The 27230-nt window shown below is 41.3% G+C and overlaps 1 protein-coding gene across 2 annotated transcripts in view; it reads right to left on the bottom strand.

Annotated features, from left to right (window-relative positions):
* LMBRD1 (LMBR1 domain containing 1) overlaps positions 1-27230 on the bottom strand; it is a 244472-nt gene that overhangs the window by 34943 nt on the left and 182299 nt on the right. For both annotated transcript variants that reach the window (XM_026654807.1, XM_026654799.1), the window contains exons 12-14: positions 21208-21312; positions 17686-17835; positions 8325-8406 (exon numbers count right to left, since the gene is read on the bottom strand). In XM_026654807.1, coding sequence (XP_026510592.1) covers positions 8325-8406; positions 17686-17835; positions 21208-21312 — 337 coding nt within the window. The remainder of the gene's footprint in view (positions 1-8324; positions 8407-17685; positions 17836-21207; positions 21313-27230) is intronic.

Genomic DNA, 27230 nt, shown 5'->3' with positions numbered 1-27230 from the left:
AAAAAGCAATTTGGTGAATGCACAAGCTTTTGCTTGAAGGATTCATAAAAATGGTCGCTGCCTTTTCAAATGGCTCAGAACTCTCTTGCTTTTAATGGCTTTATGCATGCTCCAGAATTCTCCGCCAGTTACTGACCATCATTCTGGTGTGTGATTAGGTCCAGGTCCACCAGACAGTAAAGTCAGGATACAAGCAGTGGGTCCAAAAAAAGAGGTGGCTGCAACTGCCCTGCTGCCTGTCTGTGTAAAAATGCAGGAAGTATGCACTAATACAATTAACTTTCCTTTGAAGGGAAAGCTGGAGAGCAAGAAGTAGCTGTAGGCAGGCACCAATAGAGCCCAAAGAGGGAAAACAAAAAAACCCCAAAAAACCAAACCCAACATCAGGAGCCTGGCTGTTCTTAAAAAAAAGTAAAAAATAAAAGCCAGATTCCACAGCCACTGAATCGCAGACTCTGTATGAACTTGAATGAGATGAATGTGGTAATGCATAAATCATAGCGCTATTGTATCAGGTGGTCTGCAAACTCAGACAGGCATCATTGCATTGTTTATATTCAATTCACAATTTTGATACTACCTTCACAACTAAGGAGGACAGACACGGATTTTTTTTTTTAAAGGAAAGGCAAAAAAGGGAGAAAAAAATGAAAGTGGTCATGGCCCACAGGCTGAGAACCCCTGCTAAAAAGAACTGTTAACATGTACAGTACTGAACACTAGGGGTGTTTTTTTTTTAAAAGGTAAAAACTGAATCTTACAAAGAATTTAAAATTGCTTCTAATACTCCAAAATCTTACTCAAAATATCCCATTCCAAACAAATTTTTCACCATGTCCCTGAAGTATACCAGATACAAGAGTACTAGTATTAATCACTCTGCAATATGAAGGCAGGAGTACAAGTATAAGAAAGAGAATCTGTCTTGTTGCTTAGGACACTTGTTTATATTTATAAACAATTACTAAAATAATGTGATGCATACATTCTTTGGCAGGATTACTTGCCAAGGGGATGGGGTGGGGGAAGGGAGGGAAAGCAGTAGATGCGATATCTTGATTTCAGTAAGGTTTTTGACACAGTCCCACAAAATGTCTCCTAAGCAAACCAGGAAAATGTGGTCTAGATTAAATTACTATGACGTGGGTGAATATAGCGGCTGAAAAACTGTCCTCAAAAAGTAGTTATCAATGGTTTGCTGGCAAAAGTGGGATAACATATCTGGTGGGATTCTGCAGGGGTCAGTAATATTCAATATTTTCATTAACGACTTGGATAACTGAGTGGAGAGCATACTTATAAAATTTGTAGACGACAAAATCAGGGAGGAGGGTCCTCCAAGCATTTTGGAGGAGAGGATTAGAATTCAAAATGACCTTGACTCACTGAAGAATTGGTCTAAGATCAACACTATAAAATCCAATAAAGGCAAATACTAGGAAGGAAAAATGAAATGCACTAATACAAAATGGGGAATAACTGGCTATGCAGTAATACTGCTAAAAAGGATCTAGGGGTTACATTGGATCACAAATTGAATACGAGCCAACAATGTGATGCAATTGCAAAAAAAGGATAATATTCTTGGGTTTATTAGTGGCAGCGTCATAAGACAGACATGGGAGGTAATTGTTCCGCTGTACTCAGCACTGGTGAGGTCTCAGTTGGAGTACTGTGTCCAGTTTTGGGTGTCATGCTTTAATTAAAAAAAAGAGGTGGACAAACTGTAGAGAGTCCAGAGGAGAGCAACAAAAGTGATCAAAGATTTAGAAAACATGAGGAAAAGGTAAAAAAACAGACATGTTTAGGCATGAGAAAATAAGACTGAGGGGGGTATTTTCCTAACAGGTTTCAAATATGTTAAGGGTTGTTAGAAAGAGGACAGTGATCAACTGTCCTCTATTTCTACTGAAGATAGGGTTTAATGTGCAGCAAGCAAGATTTAGGTTAAATATAAGAAAATTTTTCTACCGATAAAGATAGTTAAGCACAAGAGTAGGTTACCAAGGGAGGTTGTGGAATCCCTATCACTAACTTTTTAAGAACAGGTTAGACAAACACCTGCCAGGGATGATCTAGGTATACTTGATCCTGCCTCAGCATGAGGGAATGGTGTAAATGATCTCTCAAGGTCTCTTCCGGCCCTACATTTCTATAATACTGTGACTGAATTATATCATGTGCACATGCTTAATACACAGTTCTGTACTGGGTAATAATGATTATGCTCCTTGCAAGGAATGGATGTAAAGCACTGCACAGGTAGAAAATCTAACAGTCCAGTGTACAGTATTTTAAAAATATTTCATATGCTGTCCCTTACATATAGATAAGGCTGCAAGTCTGTCATAGAAGTCACGGATTCTGTGACCTTTGTGACTTCTGCAGCAGCTGGTGCTGGCTCGAGCCGGGCATCCCCTAGCCAACAGCAGCACTTTGGATGTGTGGGAGTGGGCTCAGGGTTAGGGGCAGGGGGTGCTTACTTGGGGTGTGGGGCCACCCTGCAGCTCCTAGGTGGTGGAGGGGTGGGGGTCTACATGCCACACGCTGTCCACAGGCCCTGTCCCCGCAGCTCCCAGCCAATGGGAGCTGCGGCAGCCGGTGCTTGCAGCAGGAGCTGCGGAGGAACCCCTTCCCTGGTCCCTGCTTCCACCACCTAGGAGCTGCAAGGATGAAGCCGGTAGGAAATCCCCCTCCCCCAGTATCAGCGGGGGTCCCAGGCCGCACCCCGGACTTCCCTCCCTCAGCACCAGTGGGGATCTCAGGCCACGCGCTGTGCTGCGGCCCTGCCCCTCCTCCCTCAGTACCAGCGGGGGTCCAGGGTCACCTCCCTCAGCACTGGCAGCGCACCCAGACACCCCCCCCTCCCCCCCCCGCAAGTTTTAGTCATAGCAGCTATTTTTAGTCAAAGTCATGGACAGGTCAAAGGGCAAGAACTTTTTTTTTTTTTTTTATGGCTCGTGACCTGTCCATGACTGACTACAAACACCCGTGACTAAAACGTAGCCTTACCTATAGAGTATCCCCAAATACACTGTAGAGAAATCCAGTTGTAAGTTAAAGAAAACACAGGAGGTTAAGGTGAGAATGATAGTGTGTCTCTGCTCACTGGTTTGAAAGCAGGAGGGTAAGACCCCTAAAGGGCTGAATGCAAAGGCTATTGAAGACAACCAAACTACTCTGAATTCAATGGGCTTTGGATCAGGCCAGAATAGAGCAGAAGCAGTGAAAAAATACTTTAGATTGCCTAAAATATAATTTCCAGACGTGACATTAATATATCTATTCAATGAAATATTATTGGAGGGGAGTAGGGGGGTGGGTGTCTGGGCTAGGGGAGGCCCTGCAACTGGGCTTTCAGTGGATGGGGTATGGGTATCTGGGCAAGGGGGGCCTCGTGCCTGGGCTCTGGGGGGGGGGGGGGGTTGGGGGTGTCGGGCCCCCTGGTTGGGCTCTGGGGGGAGAGGGAGCAGAGAAACAGGAACTGGGTTGTCATAGGGGTTTCTTCAACTCTACTCCTGGGGGAATTTTTGTGTGTGTATATTGTTACAGACATACCTGCTGACAGGTATTTTGAAATAAAATTACCAAAATAATTGAAACTGACGTGATTATGTAGTGTTATTTTGACAAATAAAATTTTGCAGAATTTTAAAATATTGTGCTTATAATTTTTATTTTTTTGGTGCAGCATTCCCCTGGGAGTAATATAAATGCAGCACAGATTACCACAAAAAAGGTATGCTAAGTGGCCAGATGTCCAAACAAAAAGATGAAGGAAAAATACATTTTGGTTAATACATTAAAACCGGGAAAGGGGAACTGGAAGGTTACTCAGTGGTAAAAGCAGATTAAGGGTATACTGCACCCTAGAACGCAGCAGTAAGAAGTTATCTGAGAAAGTACAAGTGGACTGAGAAATGATGCATTTTTTTTAAATACAGTAGTAAATTAAAGTAAGTACATATTCTGTCATAAAGCTCCTCTATCATACAGCTGCTTCAAATATCTCCTAACTCTACTGAAGCTTATTATAAATAAATGTTTCCTTTTATAACACACTAAGGTACTGCGATGTACAAAATCCTTGGCTGTTTTACAGACAATTATTTTAATAAACTGTATGTACTTAGACTGAACAAGTAAATGGATGATTCATGTATTGTATACATTTGTGCTAAGGAATTTTTATGCAGACAGATTCTCAACTGGTAAAAGGCAAAATTTTATCTACTCCATTTCCTCTTGTCTTCTGCATTCCCTTTTTCAGGTCAGTCATCATAGCCTATGATATTCAGGCTAAGTTAATTTATATATTAGAAGTAAATACAGAGACAACATATCAGAAAAAACTGTTTCTTGACAATATTAACACTTTCAAATACAAGCTAAAATTGTCTAAGCATTACAGTTCTAAACCTAAATAACATCAAAGATTTGATAGTTTTGCACTCAGATTGTGTTACTATTTACCCCATCTTTATTTTGAAGAAAGATAAACAACCTGTCCTCTTCAGCAAGCAAAATACTGGTTAGAAACAAATCTATGTAAAATGAATTCCATATTAAAGGCAACTAAAGTTCTAACAATATAGAAATTATTTTTAGAAGATTAGTTGCCATAACAACATGATCTCTGTCAGGTTGTTCTTTGCTCACTCTACTGAGAAGAAAAATACAATTCAAGTGCAATAAAATCAGCAGGGCTCTCATCCCCACTACATCTGAATAGTGGTTATAATTGAGTAGGTCACATCCACAAAGCCAGTAAAAAAATAAAATACTTTAAATGCTAAACATTTAAAATTAGTATATGGAGAAAATATACTTGCATCTAAAAAAGACGAAGTCAAAATACAAGATAAATGCTTAGGAGAAAAGTGTTAGTGGTCCAAATGAATACAATTTAAATGTGAACCCGTGGAACACTTTGCCAGAGGATGTTGTGAAGGCCAAGACTATAACAGGGTTAAAAAAAGAACTAGATAAATTCATGGAGGATAGGTCCATCAATGGCTATTAGCCAGGATGGGCAGGGATGGTGTCCCTAGCTACTGTTTGCCAGAAGCTGGGAATGGGGGACAGGGAATGGATCACTTGACGATTACCTGTTCCGTTCATTCCCTCTGCGGCACCTGGCATTGGCCAGTGTCGGAACACAGGATACTGGGCTAGATGGACCTTTGGTCTGACCCAGTATGACCGTTCGTATGTTAATAAACCATTTACTGGAAAAATTTCTGCAGAACATTTTTGAAGAAGTAGTCCTCAGATATTCTAAATCAGCAGTTTTCAGAAACTAAACTACCAAACCTGCCGAACATGTGTAAACTGTTGTCAATGCTCTGAATTTTTAGATCAATAAAATTTAAAACAAAAATTCTTCCATCAGTAAGCTGGAACATCTATTAAAGAAAGAAAGCAATCAGTTGAGCAAACATTTGTAACTCCTGATTGTATGTAGCACTTCCGTGTTCAACTGTTAAGGATATTTTTTAAGGTTTCAAAAATATCCTTATCAGATAAATCCACAATATTTGCTTTAAATCCTATTTTCTACTGTAAGTATTTGAGGCGGGGGGGGGGGGGGGGTCCCGTGAGACTCCTAGCCGTCACAATTTTCTGGATCATCACAATACAGTGAAAGCAGACAAGCACCAAGTTTGGCTTTCTGGCATTTCCGTAGATTCTTTTCCCAATGCATGGGTTGATCATAATTATTACGAATTCAATGAGACTCTCAAAAGCCATGTACAGAAAACAAGATTAAACCAAAAAAAGTTCTATCAACAACAAAAGAAACCTTTTCCAAAACATTCTCAAAGAATTGTACTATAGAACTGTCGGAAGCAAAATACAGCTTATTGTATTAGGTGTTGGCTATACCTATATTAAATGCTTACACCAAGGCATTCTATTAAGTCATCTCAACCCTTCAACATTAATAGTTACTCAGGCCTTGAACTGGGCTAGTATGCAGCAGTATTGCACATCAGCACCTCTCCTAAATCACTTCTTGTTTTCCAGAGTCTCTGCTTTCATCTTTTAAAAGCTGAAGACTCTGGGCACTATAGTTGCAAAGAAAAGCTTGACAATGCAAACTAAAAGTACCCAGTGCAATAATGTGTACTAGAGTTTGAAGAGAGGCTGAAATAATAGCTTCAAGAAGTCTGAACTACCCAGTTTTCCTAAATGGGTGCTAACTCAGATGCCAATGCGGATATTTTAAATGCCAATGTTAGGTGGTACTTTGGTCAAAGTATATAGTGAAGTATATTGTGAAGATCTACTCTATGTATTCTGCATGATAGTTTATTTAAGAGCCAAGTATGGGTGGGTATGGGAGAATACCACCATTTATTTTTACCCTAATCAAGTAGAAGCAAAACCCAAAGCAATCAGAGGATATCTGAGCCCCACCGCAGAGAATCCAAGACTGAAGAGTCTAGCAAAGCCCATGGGTGTATTCAAATTCAGGTCAATGAGGCGAGCCCAGAAAGTCTTCTATTTATAAAATATTTGAGCATTTGTATGATATACTGAGATGGTATCCCATTCTGGCATCTTAAGAAGGTGGAACTTATTCTGGGGACAAACACTTTCACCTAATTTGACCCAGGTCACAAAATAATGCTGTGTACAAGGCATGCTTCCCCTATCCATCTTCTTGTATCAGCACTGGTAAATTCAAAGTAAGAACTTCAACCTGAAGGGGAAGGGAGAAAAAAAGGGGCAAGACCACAACATAGTTCTGACATTAGGAACTCCAGAGTTATTCTTAATGACAATGCATTCACAAAGGTAGAAGACAAGTCAAGGATGCTTCATTTAAGAGAGAAGCACAGGCAGAAACTCTTTCAGAGACTTGTTGACTCATGTCCAAAGACAATGAGACACTGATGCTTGTGATAGTAAATTTAAACGCTAACTTTTGTATGGAAAAATACAACCCTACAGAGGCAACAAAATTCCTAAATACACCACCATAGCCATAACAAAATCTACATGTTCTGAACTGGGAACAGGTTCAGATACTATCACCAATATTCAAATCCCTTAATGAAAGTGCTCTTAAAATTAAATGTGATTTCCTCAATCATTACCCTGTGATGGGAAGAGAAAAAAAAAGAAGTGTTTTAGATCCCAGTGTCTGTGTAAGTGCTAGTGGAGAAAGAGGATAGTTGATTTGGAATTATATGGAAAGCTATTGCAAACTCATGTCAATTATTGATAAGCATGCTTTGTGCTTAGTAATATTTTTAAGAAACCTTCTCGCCCCTCCCCCCCAGGCTTTATGTATACATGGACATGTATCCCTATTTTTCAACCTTCCCTTCCACAGCCTGTGCAAGCTTTTACATCACAGAAAAAATATGCCAAGATTGGAACACAAACTCCAGTGCTTCATTCTGCAAATTCATGGATTATTTTAGATGGCCATAAATCTATTTTTGCTGATTTTGAAGAAGCCAAATGCAAAGATTGTGGCCTCAAAAACTAAAGGTTGAAGAACTCAATACAACTGATGATCCCCTCAAACTCTAACCTCAGAGTTTTTCATAGATTCCAAGGCCAAAAGGGACAAAATAATTCCTAGAGCATCTCTTTTAGAAAAAACATGCAACCTTCATTATAAATTGTCATTGATGTATAATCCACCAGGATCCTTGGTAAACTGCTTTAATTAGGCAGACTTCTGACGACATTTTTCTGTCTCAATAACATTTTAGATGGTTTATACGTACACCTTTACTAAATTTGAAAACGTTTTATAATTACAAGCCTATGTAATTATATGATTCTTGAATTTTCACTGTAAAAAAGGATATGTTTCAGAATTATTTGCTAGCATAACAGTTTTCTGGATGGTTCACCAATCACCCCCCTTTCCCCTCTCACTCCCCCCAAAAATCACTTACACTTCCCCTTTCAGAAACTGATCTAAACCTTGAAAAAACAAATTTTGTCAAGGGTATTATTAACACATGTATATTATTTGAGTGGGAGATTTGTTAAATTAGATCTTTATGTCTATATAGTAAAATGCATTGAATTAGGATTTATATTCTACAGAGTAGATTTCTTTCCACAAATGGGAATGTACTAGGCTGTTAACTAGGCTACATTTCAAGCTTCTGTAAGTAAACCTTAACACAGAGGACATAAACACTAAAGAAGCTTGAGCAAATGCTCAATTATTTTTTAAGAAAATAAAATTTCAGTGGTTTCTCTTGCTAGTGCACACAAATATAATGAAGTAACCAATCTTCTACAATGATGCAACCCAGGAAGTGTGCATTGAACAAAAGTTTCATTTGTCTTACCTTCTGGGGCATCTGCATCACAGACTTTAGGCACGTATGTTGTAACATTCCCTGGCTGGCCATCAACAAGTGTCATATTATGCTGCATGAAGAATATGTAATGTCAGAAGAGAACATTTTATATAGGTGAATACATTATGCAATGTGGTGTTTTCTGAAGCATATAAATCTTGCAAGAAATCATTTTGACACAACAGCTATATTTTATAGATATGTTTTAAATTTCACTTGCAAGAAAAAAGGTTTAAAAAATTCTTGCAGTACATCTTTAATCTTTGCATGCCATTGATTATTTTCAATGCTTTACAGGTTCTGAAGTGTTACAGAATAATTTCATAGTATAAAATTGCTCCAAAAGATTATCTTTTTCATAACTAAGCTTTAGTTGATATTCTAACAAACCCTTTAAAATGATAAACAAGTTTGACTGTACATATAGGGACCTGACAAACAGTTGTATGAGCTAAAGGTGTTGGATCACATGATGGATTGAAAGATCCGGCTAGGCACTGTGGAAGTGTTATTGACTTTATTCTAGCCATGGGTACACCAGAGCAGTATTGCTCTATGATGCCGCTATGTATGCAGCATAAAATTGCATTAGCTCTTTTCGGTGCCATACTGCATCTCAAACGTGGGTCTAATTTGCTGCCCATTACTGCTTCTATGTCTTTCAGCATTACTTCCCAGATTTCTCCCTCCCACTTAATATCTATATTTCAAATTATTTTCCACCAGATTACTTATTTGGCATTTTTTTAAGCTGAACTTTATTTGCTTATTTCATGCCCAGACATCTGATTTCCCCACTTCCCTTGATCGTTCTTGCATGTCTTGATGGTTGTTTTCAACTAAAATGAACATGTGCCTGTCAACTGGGAGTGTCATGGTCACTTTCACAAAAGAGGCATTTGTTTTTTTTTTTAAATAAACCTTTGCAGATTGACCTCCTGAAGGAATTAATCAGTCAGCTGATCCAGTGAAAATGACAGCAGCCTAACTGAATGTACACCTCTACATCACCTCCAGATCAGGCTTCTCATGTTATCTTTGCCCCTGCAACACCACCAGGCCTCAAATAAGGCCTCCACTAAAAATAGAGACAGGCATTTCCTGAGACTGCAAGAAGTAAGGAAGTTACAAGGATAAAGAGGAGAAAGATGGGGCAATGGGCAGAAGAAGAGTGCCCTCCTTCTCTGGTTCCAAAAGCCCACCAGTACATTTCTCCCTAGTATCCACCACAAGCATCCCACCCTCCACTCAGATGATAGGTGTCCAGTTCTTCCTCACTATTCAAGGAAACAACAGCCTATTCACATTATTTCCACCCATTATGTCTGCTTCATAAATGATGGCAGCCTCAATATTCTGTTCATTCACTTCTTCCGCAACTTATTTCCTTTTTTGCACTTTCTTCCCCACTGACTCCTACACATGGAACACCCTACCTGAACTAATCCACAAGAACAATACTCTTTCTGATTTTGTTATTTCCTAATAGTCCACATAACACCTACAAGATGAGAGCTAATTAAGACGTGTTGATTTTATTCCAGATTTTTCTACTTTTATTACACTATGTTGTGCATCAGTCTTTACTGAGAAATTCATTCTCTGAATGAGCATACTGATGTTACTCAAGTCTTTCAACACCTTAAAACCATTATTGCCTCATTAGGCTCCTTACGGAATGGATCATATCTTTTTATCTGTGCTGGGAAGCTTCTAGGTTGCTTTTGTATATTGTATTTTTATCATTTCTTCCAAACTCCTCCTAATTTAGGGTCTCAAATTTATTTCATTATGTAAGACCAAGCCTAATAATAAACCAAGCAATATCCTTGCTAGAAACTATTCCCCTTTATACTGCGATTTTTATTAGATTTTGCTTACTATCCCTTTAGTCAATCGTCAAGCTCTTAAAGGATATTCATACTTTCAAGCCAATATGAATTAAATGTTAGTTCCACAAGACAGAGTTCAAATTCTATTTCAATAGTAAAATGTAAGCATATTAAAGATGCTACTTTTTTTTCCCATCAATTAATTTTGCATTTCTATCTAAAAAAAAAATCCAGTTTGTCTGGCAAATTTTATTCTTCGTTATTTATTGAGTACTCAGAATTCTACTGGACACTTCATAGATCATAGAATAGATGTTGTCCTTGCTCTGAAAAGCTTACAATCTAAACGAAAACAGGATTAAGAGACGAGAATGCAGGGGTTGCAGTTAAAGATAATTTATTTACTTAAACTGCATGTAACTTGCTTGATTTTTTAAAAAACATTAACTGAAAGCTTAAAAGGGGTTTCTTTTATTGGAAAGGGATAGGCTGATGAGTGTATTTCTAAGGGCAGAAGGCAGGTGGAAGAGCATGGTAAATCAGAGATAAAGAAGCAGGAAGCAGAGGAATGTGCAGGTGGAAAAGGATGAAATGAGGGCAGAGAAGAAAACTAAGAAGTGGAAAGCAATATCATCTTAGAGTAATGGACTGTACTATACTGACATCACAAGGGTCTAGGGGCTTTGAAAGCATACTGGAGTATGTGTGCCTCCACCAGGGGTTTACATGGCTTACTCACCTCAGAATGTGCTTCTCTTCCCCCAAGGTAATGTAGGTATGAGAGAAGAAGCCCAGATAAAAGACTTCATAAGATTTTGTTCATTCTAAAAGTTTAGCTCCCCCCTGGTATTGAAAATAGATTAAATGGCAATTGCTAGAATTACACTTCTTTTTTGAAGATCAGTGCTGCATTGGTTTTCTCCAGTATTCTGGGACCTTTCAACATCCCTGAGTTTTCAAAAGTAACATTAGTCAGTGGTATAGTCAGGAAATGTGGATTCAATTCCTGACCCTGTCACATATTTTAGATTAGTCCCAGTCCAATGCTTTAACCACAAGGCCATCTTTCCCTCCTAATCAATCCTCTTCCTTTTTACTGTAAAGAAAATTGCACAAGCCAATGCTTCCACTTCAAGATACTTTTTTCTCTTAAGGTTTTAAGGTTTTGAACATTAAAAAGGATGGGAAGTTGAAGAATCAAAAGTTACAGAATTGCTGAACGTGTCTACGGAAATATTGTTTCCCAATAGGGATATTTACAGATTAATTGGAATTTGAAAGCATAGGAAGAAAGATTACAATGGAGAAATGGGAACAGCAAATTAACTCCAGTATACAGATGAAAACACACTTAAAATTGAATTCTGATTTCTACATAAGCAGGGTACTAAGAACAGATTAAACTCACAGAACAAATTAATTTTTACAATATGCAAGAAACACCAGCAGAAGTTTAAAAAAATACTTCAACCACAGCTAAGAAAAAGCAGGGAATATAATTCTCAGTTTTGACTTTTATATTCAAGGCTCATGTAGTAACCAATTTAGTTTTCAATTATTTAAATATGTGAGGAGAAGAACCACCACCTTATGTACCCGAAAGCTTTTTGAAGACATGTTAAGAACTGCTGAAAATTGGCAACTGCTTGCATGTCAATGTATCCATACAATCAAATTTCAGCTGGGAAAAACCCTAGCTCATGCCATTGCCAGTACAGGACAGTTTCCTACATATATCTTTTCAAAGGCTCTCTTAATTGAGAGATGAAACAGGAAACATTCTCCAATTGGTTCAGAGAAGTTTCACAAGCTAATTACATATAAAATTTAGGTCCCATGTAGGAATGGATTCTCTAACCAAAAGACAGATCTGTTCAATAACCTTTTAACTAAATTATAGCTGGATACATTATTTTGATCAACTGGAGATGTACTTTTACTGACAGTATGGAAAGTCCCAAGCATATCACATGAAGTAAGTACACAAGTATAGATTAAATGGGAACTGAAGCTGGGTTTATGTTATTGCTGGTTGCCCACAAAGAGAACCTTTTCCACTTACAATCATAACAGGCAAGTGGATTGCTTTAATAGAATCTCTTGGACCTTTTCCAAACAGGACAGTTCTAGATCTGTCAAATCTCTATAGCCCATGCTGTCAAGTGGAGAGAGTCTGTGTCCATATGGGAATTATGGCCTCTCTACTGGGGACAATAGGTCTGAAATTATGTGTTCGGGGTCGCAGGGGACGAGAGAGTAACTCCTTGCAACTCTTGCAGGACATCAGAGAGACACTTATCTTATCCAGGCCTTGGAATCACAATAACCTTGGCTTTCCTCTTGTTTGGTTCTCCTGACTTAGAAAAAGTCCCCATTTAGTCTAGAAGAAACCCACCTACTATGGGCTGATTAGCTGCTCCTATTCTGAAGCAAAACCTCTAACATTTGGTGTTGCGTCTTGTTGCATGTCGGTCCATCTCCACTATACCCATAGGGAGATGTTTGCTACTGAGTTCTTGAGTGACAAATGTTGATTGTGTAAGTCACTGCTCAGCTGATCTGCCAGTAATATAGTCCTTCCCTGCAACCAAATGGATAAATTTGGCTACCAAATGGATAAATTCCGTGTACTGTGTACTATGGACCATCCAACAGAGCTATGGCCTCTCTGCACAGCTAGCTGGAAGGTGCTCCCCTTAATTGTTCACATAAGACATCTGCAATGTTGTCAGTAAGTACTTGATTCACTCTGCCAGTAGAAGATGGAGAAAGGACTTGAGAGCCCAATATAATGGCCTTAATTCTAGATGTTGACATGAAGTTTTTTCTTCCCAGAAATTCACGTGACTAAGTTTACAAATCCTTAGAATAGCTACACCAGCCTAGAATGTAAGTGTCAGAGGTGACTGGGACTGACGGAGCTGGAAAGTTGAAAGCATCTCCTTCCAGGGCAGAGAGATGCTGAATCTACCATGTAAGGGATAGGAATACATCCCTGGCTGTATAAATTTCAAAATATTGCTGTCTGTATTTGGCTAGCATGACATGACATACTAAAGTACATATGCTGCCAAAACCATAAGGCTCATCAGCTTGAGAAAGAACATCTTTAACATGAATTCTCTTGTAGTAATGTTATTGCTGAAAGGATTTTTAAATTTCTTTGTTCTGGAAGAAAAGTACTGCATTTTTAAGAATTCAGAATTGTCTCAATAAAAAAGTATTACTTGGGTTAGACTCTAAGGCATCTAACAAGGAACTAAGGTCTCCCAGGCAGTTGCTCTTTGTTAGCAAACAAATTTATAAGACAACTGCATTTGCTGAACAAAAAATCAGATGTCTTTCAGTGACCAGTGAGTGGACCCTATTGATTGCAACTCAGGTCATCTGCAAATGTGTTGGCTCCCTGCTAGATGAAAGACAATAGGAAAAATATGATCTATTCTTCTCCATTACTAGAGAACATTTACCACTAAGGCCTTGTGAATAACGTAGCTGGAGTCGACGTAGCTTAGGTCGACTTACCGCGGTGTCTACACCACGCTGCGTTGACGGAAGACGCTCTCCCATCGACTTACCTTACTCTTCTCATGCCGGTGGAGTACCGGAGTCGACCAGAGAGTGCTCTGCAGTTGATTTAGTGCGTCTTCACTAGACCTGCTACATCGACCTCTGCTGCATCAATCGCAGCAGCGTTGATCCCCAGTAAGTGTAGACATGGCCTAAGGTACTGCTGCATTGACTCCACTGTGCACCCAGACAGTACTGTCCTGGGAGTGAGGCAGGAGTACAGGTGAACTGTGAGAGCAACGATATTGGACTTGGGAATTCAGAGGGCATATATGTCAGAGGGTCTGCTGGGGTGGGGCAGAGACATACACTGGTCAGTGAGATGTAGTTGAGCAACTACAACTAAGCTAGGTGGTTGAGCCTCTGAAAGGCAGCAATTCCTTAACGGGTCTTTTATCCTCAATGGCCCAACTCCTAGAAAAAGCGGTAAGTCTAAATCTTATTGTACATGCAGGTAATCCAAAGCTACGGTTAAACTTTAAATAAATCTAAGCATGTTACGGTATACAAAAGTACTCCATTATGACACCCAAACATCTATCCCTTTCCCATCATGATACCATGTGGGGGAGGAGGAAGGGGGAAATCTGGAAAAGAATTAGTGTGTTTAAAATTAGTTTAATACTTTCTATTACTTGTAATTACACACTTGATTAAACACAATGTATGGTTGTTGCATGATGATACTTAAGCTTGTTTGGGTGCCCTAAATGAGCAATTCCATACAATAACATATTTGGATTTTTTTTAAGTTTAACATTGATTCTGATTTTCCTAGGTAACTATTCATAGACCTGTATATTTTAAGGTCAGAAAGGACAGCTGTAATCATCTAGTCTGACCTTCTCTAACACAGACCACAGGACTTACCTACATTAACTCCCACTTCAAGATCAATAGCGGTGATTGAACTAGTGCATCCCATTTAGAAAAACGTCCAATCTTGATCTAAACATTTCCAGTGATGGAAAGTCTACCATAACCCTTGATAAACTGCTAATAGTTAATTATCCTCCCTGTTAAAAATCTGTGACTTATTTCTACTCTTAATTTGTCTATCTTCAACTTCTGGCCATTGGATATGGTCATCGCTTCAATCTAGCAGACAAAGGTACCTCTATTATTAAATTTCTGTTCCTCACATAAGTACTGATCAAATCACCCCTTAAACTTGTGTTTGATAGATTGAGGTCCTTGAGTCTCACTACAAAGTACGTTTTTCAATACTTTAATCATTCTTGTGACTCTTCTCTGAACACTCTCCAATTTTGGAACATCTTTTTTGAATTATGGACACCAGAACTGGACACAGAATTCCAGCAGCTGTTAAAAATAGTGTCTAATACAAAGGAAACACCCTCTACTCCTACATGAGATTCTCCTGATTATATATCCAAGACAATGCAATGCTTTTGGCTATAGGGTTGGTCTGGGAGCTCATGTTCAGCTGATAATCCTCCATGACCTCAAAATCATCTCTAGAGCCACTGCTTCCCAGGACAAACGTCAAAATCCTATAAGCAAGGCCTATATTCTTCCCCCTAGATATATGACTTTACACTTGGTTGTATTAAAAACGCATAGTGTTTGCTTGAACCCATTTTACCAAGAAATCTAGATTATTCGGTATCAGTGAACTGCCCTTTTCATTATTAACCACGCCTCTTATTTTTGTGTCATCTGCAAACTCTAATGGATTTTATTTTTCTTCCATGTCATTGATAAAATGTTAAATAGCATAGGACCAAGAACCAATCCCTGTGGGACCCGACTAAAAGCACTCTCAGTGATTCCCTGCTTACAATTACCTTGAGACTTATCAGTTTTCAATACATTTAATGTGTGCCATGTTGATTTGTATCATTTTAGTTTCTTAATCAAAATGTTGTGCAGTACTATTACTTTTATCACCCAGACTTGTAATCTCATGAAAAAAAATATATATATATATATATCAAGTTAGTTTAACAGGTTCTATTTCCCATAAACCCATGTTGATTGACATTAATTATATTACTCTCAATTCGTCATTAAACTGAGGCCCGTATCAGCCATTCTAATATTTTGTCGAGTTTCAGTATCAGGCTAGCAGGCCTATAATTACCCAGGTCACCTCATTTACACTTTTAAATATTGGCACAACAAAAGCATTCTTCCACTCCTTTGAAATTTCCAGGTTTCCAAGACTTATTGAAAATAAACATTTATGGGTCAGAGACCTCCTCAGCCAGCTCTTTTAAAACTCTCTGATGCAAGTTATCTGGATTTGCGGATTTTAAAATGTCTAGCTTTAGTAGCTGCTGTTGAGCATCCTCTTGGGTTAGAATGAAAAGTATTATATTCATATCACATGGTGATCAGTAACGACTTGGGTCTTCTCCAAACACTTTAAAGAGATTGCTGCACACTTCTGCTTTTTTGCATTGACAATTCTACTGTTTCCATCTAGTATTAGGATTCCATCTGTTCCTAATATACTTAAATTCCTTACCATCTTTAACTTGGCAGGCCATAGATTTCTCAAAGTGTCCATTTGCTTCCCTTATTGATTTTGGACAATTCCCAACTTCTAATTTAGTTATTTCTCTCACCTACCCCATTTCCCCCTGTGTTATACATTGTGTGTTTAATGGCTGCTTTCACCTAAACCAGGCTGTCTTAACCAGTGTAATGTTTTCTCTCAATTTTGGGACAGACTTTTTGGGCATCTAGTCAAAATGTTTTTTTTACAGTTCCCAACTGTTCACATTTTTGTGTTTAAATTCTTTCTCCCAGCTCCTTCGGCTCAGAATTGTTTTCAACTTTGTGAAATTGGCCCTTTTAAATCACCAAGTACATATTACCAGTTTGGACTTTACATGTGGTATGTGTAAACAGAGCAACTGAGTCACGATCACATGCACCTAAGCAACTACTGATTTTTAATTCAGAGATCAATTCCTCTATATCTGTCAATATCAGGTCTAATGCATGTTGGATGCAACAGTTTTGAATTAGGAAATTGACATTTAAGTTTTGGAAACTCCAAGGACATATTAGTACTGGTAGAATGAGACCTTCAGCATATGTCACTCAAATTGAAGTTCCAGATGATTACGTACCTCTTTTCTTAAAAATAGAAAGAGATAAATACAATAAATATGAAGTGCAAGAATCAAAACTAATTTAAAATAGAAAAAGGTAGGGTATGGAATAGAAACAGCAAAACTTAAAGATAACAAAATACAGGGATGCAAGAGTTAAAAGAAGCAGTAGTTGAAATTAACGGAAAAGTTTAATGTTAATTATAAACTAATACTGTAGAAAAACGCTAAGGTTAAGTAGGACATTTACAGGATAAAAGTAAGTTTTGGGATAATTTAAAAAAATAGACAAAGGTTTAAAACTTTTTTTTTTTTTTTAAAACAGAACTATCACAACATATGCCCCCCATTACTCTGATTACCTTGTATCCTATTATTCCTTCCACTTTTGTGTTTTTGTTTTTAGATTAGCAAGCTGTCTGGGGCAGCCACTGTCTGTTACTATGAGTTTATACAGAAACTTCCACAATGGGACCCTATTCCTGATTGGGGAGCTTGGCCATTATCAGAATATAATGAAAATAATAAAAAGCAATTCCTGTGCTGAGGGAGCATAAGGCGTACTGGAAGCTAGCAGCAACAACTGTAATTTTCTTCTAGATGGGGGCAGGACCAGGTCTCTCTACAGCTCTACACAGAAACTACATGCTGCATTTTGTAAAAGGATGCAACACATAGTTTCTCCGGGCTGCACTCCTCCAAAATATCCAGAGGCACAATAACTCTAGGAGATTCTTATGGATGTATCCCTTCAAAAATAGGTATACAGCAGGGCTGTGCTTTGCCTCACCCCATATATGCAATTCTAATACTTTTTAAAAACAAGGTAAGTTATATATATCCTTATGAAAGGGAAAGTCTCACCTGAACCAGGTATTTTTGGCTTCCATACATGACATACTGAGGTGCAAGACTGTAGATCATATAACTTGTGTGAAGAACAATCAACAGAAGTATCATACAGAGAAATAAGAGTGCTTGAGGCCGAGTTTTACCTCTTCTAATCTTATACAACTAAAAACAAACAAACAGAAAATGTACAAAATTAGATCATAATTGTTTCTCTAGGTTATCAAGCTTGATATCTGTTAAAGGACATTGCTTTTAAACTAGATATTTATATTATTTTCCCAATTACATCCTAAAACTCTGTTAAGAGACAGTAGAAATATATTCAAAAAACCTCTCCCCCAAGGCATAGCTGTAAATGTAAAAGCCTCTACATATGCCATACAAATGATCAAGCTTCAGAGAAGGAATTAAGGGCTGTTTGCAGATCCTCCTTTGAGTGTGCAACTACAGCACAATCATCTGGATACTGGCGATCAGTTATTGTTGCCGATATTACATTAGTTCTGGCACAGAGATGGGAAAGGTTAAAGAGGTTGCTGTCAATCTGATATTCTTTTACACCAGTTCAGATGACAGAGGTAGAGCCACTGCACAGGATGGAGGCAGTCATCTGGTCATAGAGGAGTCTTAGAATAGTGATAAATTTGCTTGGGCAGCCAAATTTGACACGATTTTCAACAGAGCCTCACAGTTGACAGAGTCAAAGGCTTTGGTCATATTGATAAAGGCCAGATACAGCTACTGGTATTGTTCTTGACACTTTTCCTGGATCTGCCTGGCTGCGAAAATCATGTTGCTTGTGCCTCGTGATGGTCTGAAGCCACACTGGGACTCTGGAAGTACTTCCTCTGCAAGAGGGAGCAGGCGATTCAGTCAGATTCTAGCAAGAATCTTCCCAATGATGGAGGAGGACGACGACAATGCCTCGATAGTTGTCATAACTGGCCTTGTCTTCCTTTTTGAAAATGGGGACGATGTTAGCATTATATAAGCCAGCAAGGATTTCTTCTATACGCCAGATTTTGAGGAGCAGCAAGTGAAGCTTGTTAGCCAGTGCTTCTCCCCCAACTTTCAGTATTTCAGCTGGTATTCCATCAGGACCTGGTGCTTTATTGTTCATTTGTTTAATTGCTTTGCAGACTTCCTCAGGTGTTGATGGGTTGGTAAGAGATTCCCAGATTGGGTGCCGAGAGATGGAGTTGATGGTGTCAGTCACAGTCGATTCTTGATTTAGAAGCTTTTGGTAGTGTTCCTTCCAGAGATCTTTGATGGCTTTGTTATCTTTAAGAAGAGTACTACCATCTTCAGATCTCAGAGGTGAGAGGCCACATGAGCTTGGTCCGTACAGGGTCTTAGTCTCTTAAAAAAACCTCTGCATATCATGTCAGTCATTGAATGTTTGGATTTCTTTTGCTTTGTCCTCCCACCATTTGTTTTTGATTTCTCGGATCCTCCTTTGAACTTCAGCTTTGAGCAGATGGAAAAGAGCTCTGCTTCCGACTGGATAGTGGTTGGTTTTGCCAGTCGCAGAAAGCTTTTCTCTTCTGTTCCAAAAGGGCTGTAATCTCAATGTTACTGTTGTCAAACCAGTCCTGATGGCAGCAAACAGCCCTTAATTGCTTCTATGAAGCTTACAAAAGCCTAGGGCTACTCTGAACATTGGCAAAACAAAAGTTCTCCACCAGCCAGTCCCTGGTCAATCATCAGACTCAGCAAGGAAGATCTACATCGACAAAGAAGAACTGGAAAATGTAGAATACTTTGCCTATCTTGGCAGCCATCTCTTGCAGAGGACAGACGTCGAGATTCAGCACAGAATTCAATGTGCCAGCCTTGCCTTTGGCCGACTGTCTTGCCGGGTGTTCAACAATCACAACATCGGAACAGATATTAGACTCTAAATTTATAAAGTGGTGGTAATCCCAACTCTCCTCCATGGCTGAGAGACTTGGGTGACCTATTGAAAACACACGAGAAACCTGGAATGCCAGCACGAGCACTTTCTTTGGAAGATCCTCAACGTAAAATGGGAGGATTGTCGAATCAATGTCAGTGTCCTCACAGAGGCCAACATCTTCAGTGTTGATGCCCTCATTATCCAGCATCAGCTGAGGTGGAGTGGGCACTGTATGCACATGCCTGATGAACGCTTACCAAAACAACTGCTGTATGCCCAACTCACCAAAGGAAGGAAGGAAACGGAGACGCCAAAAGGAACATTTAAAAGACATCCTCAAGATAAACATCAAGAGATATGGCATCAACACCACACACTGGGAGACAGCAGCCCAGGATGGGGTAGCTGGCCAAGACTGGTCAGAGAGGAAACGTCCACTTTTGAGGAAAATCGCCTTGACCTGGTCGCAGAAAAACATCAGAAAAGAAAGGAAAGACAACTGTCACGCAGCAATCGCGGGCCGACTGTCTTCCAACACCACCTGCAATGTCTGCCAATGAGCCTGTGGCTCAAGGATGGGACTCATTCACCAAAGGACCCAAGAAAAATAAAAGCTGTGAAAGATCATCCTCGACCTCTAGGGATCACTGATGACAAATGATCAAACCTTATCAACAATATTTTACAAAATATCCTATGATCTAAGATCTCTAACTTCAAAATTGGCAGTTTTCCTTATTCCAAATGACTGTCACCACCTCATTTTATTTTCAGTGGGGCTGATGCCAAACTATCCTCATTCAAGATGGTTGCCTACAGGCTTTGCATGTGACAATGGGACTGCCCTTAGTAAAGATGGCGACTCCCTGGACTTTAAGGTTAGCGACTTGGACAGGAAACTGAGGAGACAGGGGAATGTGGAGTTCAGGAGAAGATCTGGGACTGGAAACAAGAGACCATGGGGGAGGAGACAGAGTGGACAAGTGACAATGTGGGGCGGGAAAACAGATAGGATAATGGTAAGGGAGAAGGAGAATAGACAGGTAGCTCCTCCACTCTCAAGGTTAAGAAAGGGTAAGGGGAGTCTTCTTCTGAGCAACCAATGGGGAGTCTACATTGTTGCAGGCACATTTAAAGGTTGAATTTTGACCCTGAAATGTGCTCACACTTTGTGGGCAGGTGACTTCCACCCTCAAGGCTCAAAAACCAGAAACCAAAAAACCCACACACATTCAGTCTTCCACACCCCTACACTCCACCTCACACATAAATCATGATATTTGAACACTTAGGGGTGGCAATACATTGAACATGCTGCTTCCACAAAGCTCCCAGACTCTGCTGGCTTAATACCTGCAATTTTGTCTCGAGTTGAAACCGCTTGCCCTCCTTTAACTAGGCCATCAGGCCAAAATACAATCTAGCTTTTCAAAACATGGTAGATGCCCTTAAGACTCTTGCTAAAACAATTGATTGTAATATTGTTTAAAAAGAATAATTGCTTCACACCATTTTAGCTTTTAGAACATGGTAGAGAGAAAATTCTGCAAAGTCCTTTTGTATCTGTTACGTACATTTTAAATATTTTTATATAGTAATTTATAAATGTTACATTTTAGTAAATAAGTAATATTTACCCTTATCCAAAAGAACCATATACCCATGTTTCGAATCCCTGCCATTGAAGTGAAGATAAAATACATAATAATTGTTGTAATGAGGATATAATCAAGTGGAAAAACCTAAAAGAGAAGAATATTAATATATAAAAGCTGAAAAAAAGAAATGAAAACAGTAACATAACAAATACTCAACACCAATCAAATTACAGGAGTGGCTGATCATCTAATTTTGAAAACAGGTTTCTTACCACAATGGGATGCTGTATATATCAGAACTTCTCATTGTGATAGTGTTTGAGGTGGTAAGGGAAGGAAAACTGCCCGATTTAAAACTTAAGACAGTTAATTACAAATAGAGCTGAAACAATTAACAGTTCAATTTAGAAAAGAGATTGAATAGCTTTGTGAATTTTTTCCAAACTTTACCTCAATTTGAATTAGATATTGCTTCATTCAAATTTCAAAAGTTGGGCTAGACTATTTAGTTCCACTGACAGCAAAGTCCAGAGTTAGAATAGCGCAAGAGGCCTCTTTCAAATGAGTTAATATAAGAGATATAACATTCATATATCATTTCTAGAGTAAAGTCAAAATTAATATAAACCTTTTATTAAAAAAAAACTACACAAAAACTTATGTCACTTACATAGCATTTTTAAAGAAAGTACTGTTGTGAGCATTACTTAGAAAGGATCTGACAGTTAATTCTAGTTAATAAATAATATTCATAGGGAAAACATGGCATGCCCCCAGCATCTTAATGTTGATGTAGTATTTAGTTCTTTCTCCAGTCATCCTCTTGGTACAGTTTATCCTGTGACTTTAGTATTTCCAAAATTTGTCCTTTTCCTTGTTTCCTTACTGTTAACACTTTGTTTATATCCTGGTTATCTATTGCCTTAATTACTATGATCTCTTATGTGGCTTAAGTGCTCTTTTCACAGAAGTCTGCCCTCAATGTTTAGTCCTAACTGTCTTTTTTTTTAAAAAAGGAGAAAATAGACAATATAATGGACTCTAAAAGTGACTATTAAAAATGTAAAATAACTCCATACAAGTATTTGTATGATGCATGTTTATCATCTTCATACTAGAGGGGATGGATCCTCAAGTACTCCAACCCAACATACACCTTGGTTAGGTAGCCACAATCTTCTGGGCCTGGTTTTCAGAACATGGATTGATGCCCAACACTCTGGAAATTAGCTTCCTTTAAAGTTGCCCTAGTTTGGGTATGCAGAACAGAGGCAACCCAAATCACTAGTGACAATCTTCTTTGCCTCTGTTGAAGTCCAGGGCACAACCACCCCAAGTGGGATAATCTTTTCCATCCCATCACCACTGAGTTCAGCAGCCACAAGTTATTCACAAGTCACATGCTATGTTGACTCTCAGGGTATGTCTACACTACGAGGGTAATTCGATTTTACTTAAATCGAATATGTGGAATCGATATTGCAAAGTCGAACGTGTGTGTCCACACTAAGGACACACTAAGGACAGTAATTCGACTTTGTGAGTCCACACTAACGGGGCGAGCGTCGATATTGGAAGCGGTGCACTGTGGGCAGCTATCCCACAGTTCCCGCAGTCCCCGCTGCCCATCGGAATTCTGGGTCGAGCCGCCAATGCCTTCTGGGTAAAAAAAATTTGTCGTCATCCGTCCGTCACTAACGCCCTCCCTCCCTCCATGAAAGCGCCGGCGGGAAATCAGTTCGCGCACTTTTCTGGTCAGTGACAGCGCGGACGCCACAGCACTGCGATCATGGATCACGCTGCGACCATCGCTGCACTTGTGGCCGTTCTCAACACCTCGCAGCTTATCATACACCTTTCCCTGAGGCAGATGCAGAGAAATCGGGCGAGGAGGCTACGGCACCGCCGTGAGAGCCTGAAGTCGGAGAGTGGCACAGAGCTGTCAGAAACCACGAGCCCCAGCGCCCAGGACATCACGGTGGCAATGGGGCATGTGGATTTTGTTGAACGGCGATTCTGGGCCCGGGAAACAAGCACGGACTGGTGGGACCGTATAGTGCTTCAGGTCTGGGATGAATCCCAGTGGCTGCGAAACTTTCGCATGCGGAAGGGGACTTTCCTCGAACTTTGTGAGTTGCTGTCCCCTGCCCTGAAGCGCAAGGACACCCGCATGCGAGCAGCCCTCACTGTCCAGAAGCGAGTGGCCATAGCCCTCTGGAAGCTTGCAACGCCGGACAGCTACCGGTCAGTCGCGAACCACTTTGGTGTGGGCAAATCTACCGTGGGGGTTGTTGTCATGCAAGTAGCCAAGGCAATCGTCAAGGTACTGCTCCCAAAGGTAGTGACCCTGGGAAACGCGCAGGTCATCATAGATGGCTTTGCCGCGATGGGATTCCCAAACTGCGGTGGGGCTATAGATGGGACTCACATCCCTATCCTGGGACCGGACCACCAGGCCAGCCAGTACATCAATAGAAAGGGCTACTTTTCAATGGTGCTGCAAGCACTGGTGGACCATCGGGGACGGTTTACAAACATCTACGTCGGATGGCCGGGCAAGGTTCATGACGCTCGCGTGTTCAGGAACTCTGGTCTGTTTAGACGGCTGCAGGAAGGTATTTACTTCCCAGACCACAAAATAACTCTTGGGGATGTGGAGATGCCTACAGTCATCCTCGGGGACCCAGCCTACCCGCTAATGCCCTGGCTCATGAAGCCCTATACTGGCGCCCTGGACACAGAAAAAGAACTGTTCAACTACCGTCTGAGCAAGTGCAGAATGGTGGTGGAGTGTGCTTTTGGCCGTCTCAAAGGGAGATGGAGAAGCTTACTCACTCGCTGTGATCTCAGTGAAACCAATATCCCCATCGTTATTGCAGCTTGCTGTGTGCTCCACAATCTGTGTGAGAGCAAGGGGGAGACCTTTATGGCGGGGTGGGAGCTAGAGGCAAATAGCCTGGCTGCTGATTACGTCCAGCCAGACAGCCGGGCCATTAGAAGATCCCAGCGGGACGCCCTGTGCATCCGGGAGGCTTTGAAAGCTAGGTTCCTGAGTGAGCAGGGCAACCAGTGACTTTTCAGTTTGTGGACAGAAAAGCTGAACCTGCCCCCGTTTCTTTACCCAGTCCATTTTGACTATCCTCTCCAGTTACATACAACCTTCACCCCCTTCCCCTTCCCAAAAAATAAAATCATTTCGATTTTTTAATGAACACCGTTGTCTGTATTGCTGTTTTCGCGGGAATATTTTAAACCGGGGACGCAGACTGTGGCGGGGGGCGGGTTTAGTGTTCTGATGCAAATGATACTTCTAAACTCCCGGAATGACAGGCTCCGCACTGGTGGACTGGTTATTTCAATGGAGCCTGCCAGCACTCCTGGGGGGGACTGTGTGTATGTGTCGGCTATGTGACTTTCTGGCAGGGGGGGGTAGGGTTACAGATCCCCTGCTGCGTGGATCTGTGAGCCAGGATAAGGACCGCTGCATAAGATCTGTAACTGCCCTCCCCCGCCACAAAGTCACAGAGCAACCCCCCCCCCCCAAAACATGAAAAGCACCTCCCAGACTGACCAGGGTAACCAGTGACTGCACTGGTTATGTGTCCTGATGCTGGACCTGACACCGCCTCTGTACCCTGCTAAAGGTGACTGTCCTGTCCAATTACCAAGCCCCTTCCCCCCCTCCAGACAGACTCTCCCTCAAAAGAACCTGACTGAAACAGTAATGAACAGAAACAAACATTTTATTGCGAACCAGACATGAAACGTGGGGGGTGAAACTTGGACGGGGGCTTGTGTGAGGTGGGTAGGAAAGGACTTATGAAATTTTGGGGAATGTCAGCCTTCTACTGCTAGAGCAGTCTGCAGGGGTTGATTGAAAGTTTTAACGGCCCTTGCCGCCCCTCCTTCTTTGGACTTTGGGTGAGGGTGGTGTGGGACTTGGTGGCGGGTGAGGGCGGTTACAGATAGACTGCAGCGGGGCTCTGTCCTCCTGCCTCCGGTCTTGCAGAACATCCACAAGGCGCCGGAGCGTGTCCGTTTGCTCCCTCATTAGTCCAAGCAGCTTTTCAGTAGCCTGTTGGTCCTCCTGACGCCACCTCTCCTCCCGTTCCATGACTGCTCGGTGCATTTGTGACAAGTTCTCCCTCCACTGTGTCTGCTGGGCTGCCTGGGCTCGGGAGCAGCCCATTAGTTCTGTGAACATGTCTTCACGCGTCTTCTTCTTCCTCCGCCTAATCTGCGCTAGCCTCTGGGAGTGTGCTGACAGGCTGGGTTGGGAGACAGTCGCAGATGTGTCTGTGTGAATTTTAAAAAGGGAGTGAATTCCTGAGACAGATAAATGAAATTGTATACAAAGAACCTAGTCTTTCTCTGTGAACAAGACCATGCACTGAACCTCTCACATGCGCACTCAGGACAAGGTCGAATTTTCGGCCGTCGCCTTCAGTGCCTGTGGACTTGCGGAGGTCTTGGACTGTTCAGAGAACTGTGGCTGGAGACCTGAACTTCTGGAGCGGGCAATAATGGTAAGCCGCAGACTTGTGGCTGCTTAAAACTCCAGCAGTAGCACTGGCCTCCTTTCACATTGAAAGCAATGCCAGTCTCTGCTGCCAGCAATCAGGACAGCATCAACTCTGCCCCTGTCCCACCCCCTCGCGGCTGTCCCAGGGAAAGATCCCTGTATGCTGCCCCTCTCCCTCCACCGCGTGGCTGTAAAAGTCCCAATACTAACAGTCCCCTCCCTAATTCAAAGCAGGGCGTCATGAGCGACATCACCCTCCTGAGGATCCCGGACACCCAGAGAGAACGCATGCTGCGGGAAAGCATGCAAAAACCGGGGCCGTATGCCGCCATGCTATGTCGGGCCATGATCCCCGAGTACCTGATTGTGGCATGGAGGGGACATGTCTGCTACCACGGAGGGCCCACTAAGATCGCCCTACCCCGGAACCTGATCAACAGGCTTGAGCTCTACCTCCACGAGACCTACGAGGAGTTCTCCTACGAGGATTTCTCGTCGATCCCCGGCCACATTGACCGGATTTTCGCGTAGGTGCACTGAGACTTTGGAGTGGAGCGTCTTGGGCCTGGGAATCATGTAGTAACGGACATTGTGAAATTTTTTTAAAATACTTGGGACTAAATTGAGAAGAGCCTAAGACAGAGAAATCATGCAAAACCCATTTGTTACCTTTGTAAATATTCCTGTTTTGTACCTGATTATTTTTTTACTAGTTTACAGCACTTTTATAAATATACATTGTTAATAGTATAAATATTACCGTTCTGTTTTAAATAAATGTTTACATGTTTACAGCACTTACTGCTTGATCCGTCCCCTGATTCTGTGTCCGGGGTAAGGGATGGGGACGGTTGGTAGGGGATCTCGGTAAGGGTGATGAAGAGCTCCTGGCTGTCGGGGAAATCAGCGGTGCCAGCGCTGTCGACTGCCTCGTCCTCCTCATCTCCTTCTTCATCTTCCCCGTCCGCTGTCATGTCCGACATGATCCCATCCTCGGAGTCCACGGTCAGGGGTGGGGTAGTGGTGGCGGCCGCTCCCAGGATGGAATGCAGTGCCTCGTAGAAACGGGATGTGTGGGGCTGGGATCCGGAGCGTCCGTTAGCCTCTTTGGTTTTTTGGTAGCCTTGTCTCAGCTCCTTGATTTTCACGCGGCACTGCGTTGCATCCCGGCTGTAGCCTCTCTCTGCCATGGCTTTGGAGATCTTCTCGTAGATCTTAGCATTCCTTCTTTTGGAGCGCAGCTCTGAAAGCACGGACTCATCGCCCCACACTGCGATGAGATCCAAGACTTCCCGATCAGTCCATGCTGGGGCCCTCTTTCTATTGGATTGCACGGCCATCTCTGCTGGAGAGCTCTGCATAGTTGCCACTGCTGCTGAGCTCCCCTCGATGTCCAAAGAGGAACTGAGATTCAAACTGCCCTGACAGGAAAATGAAAATGAATTCAAATTTTCCCGGGGGTGTGGCTGGTCAGAGCATCCGAGCTCGGACTGCTGTCCAGAGCGTCAACAGAGTGGTGCACTGTGGGATAGCTCCCGGA

This window comes from Terrapene carolina, unplaced genomic scaffold (assembly GCF_002925995.2).
Source record: "Terrapene carolina triunguis isolate 2854851 unplaced genomic scaffold, T_m_triunguis-2.0 Scaffold42, whole genome shotgun sequence".
Classification (NCBI taxonomy): Eukaryota; Metazoa; Chordata; order Testudines; family Emydidae; genus Terrapene; species Terrapene triunguis.
Note: the sequence above shows the minus strand (reverse complement) of the source record. Positions and strands in the feature narration are given on the sequence as shown.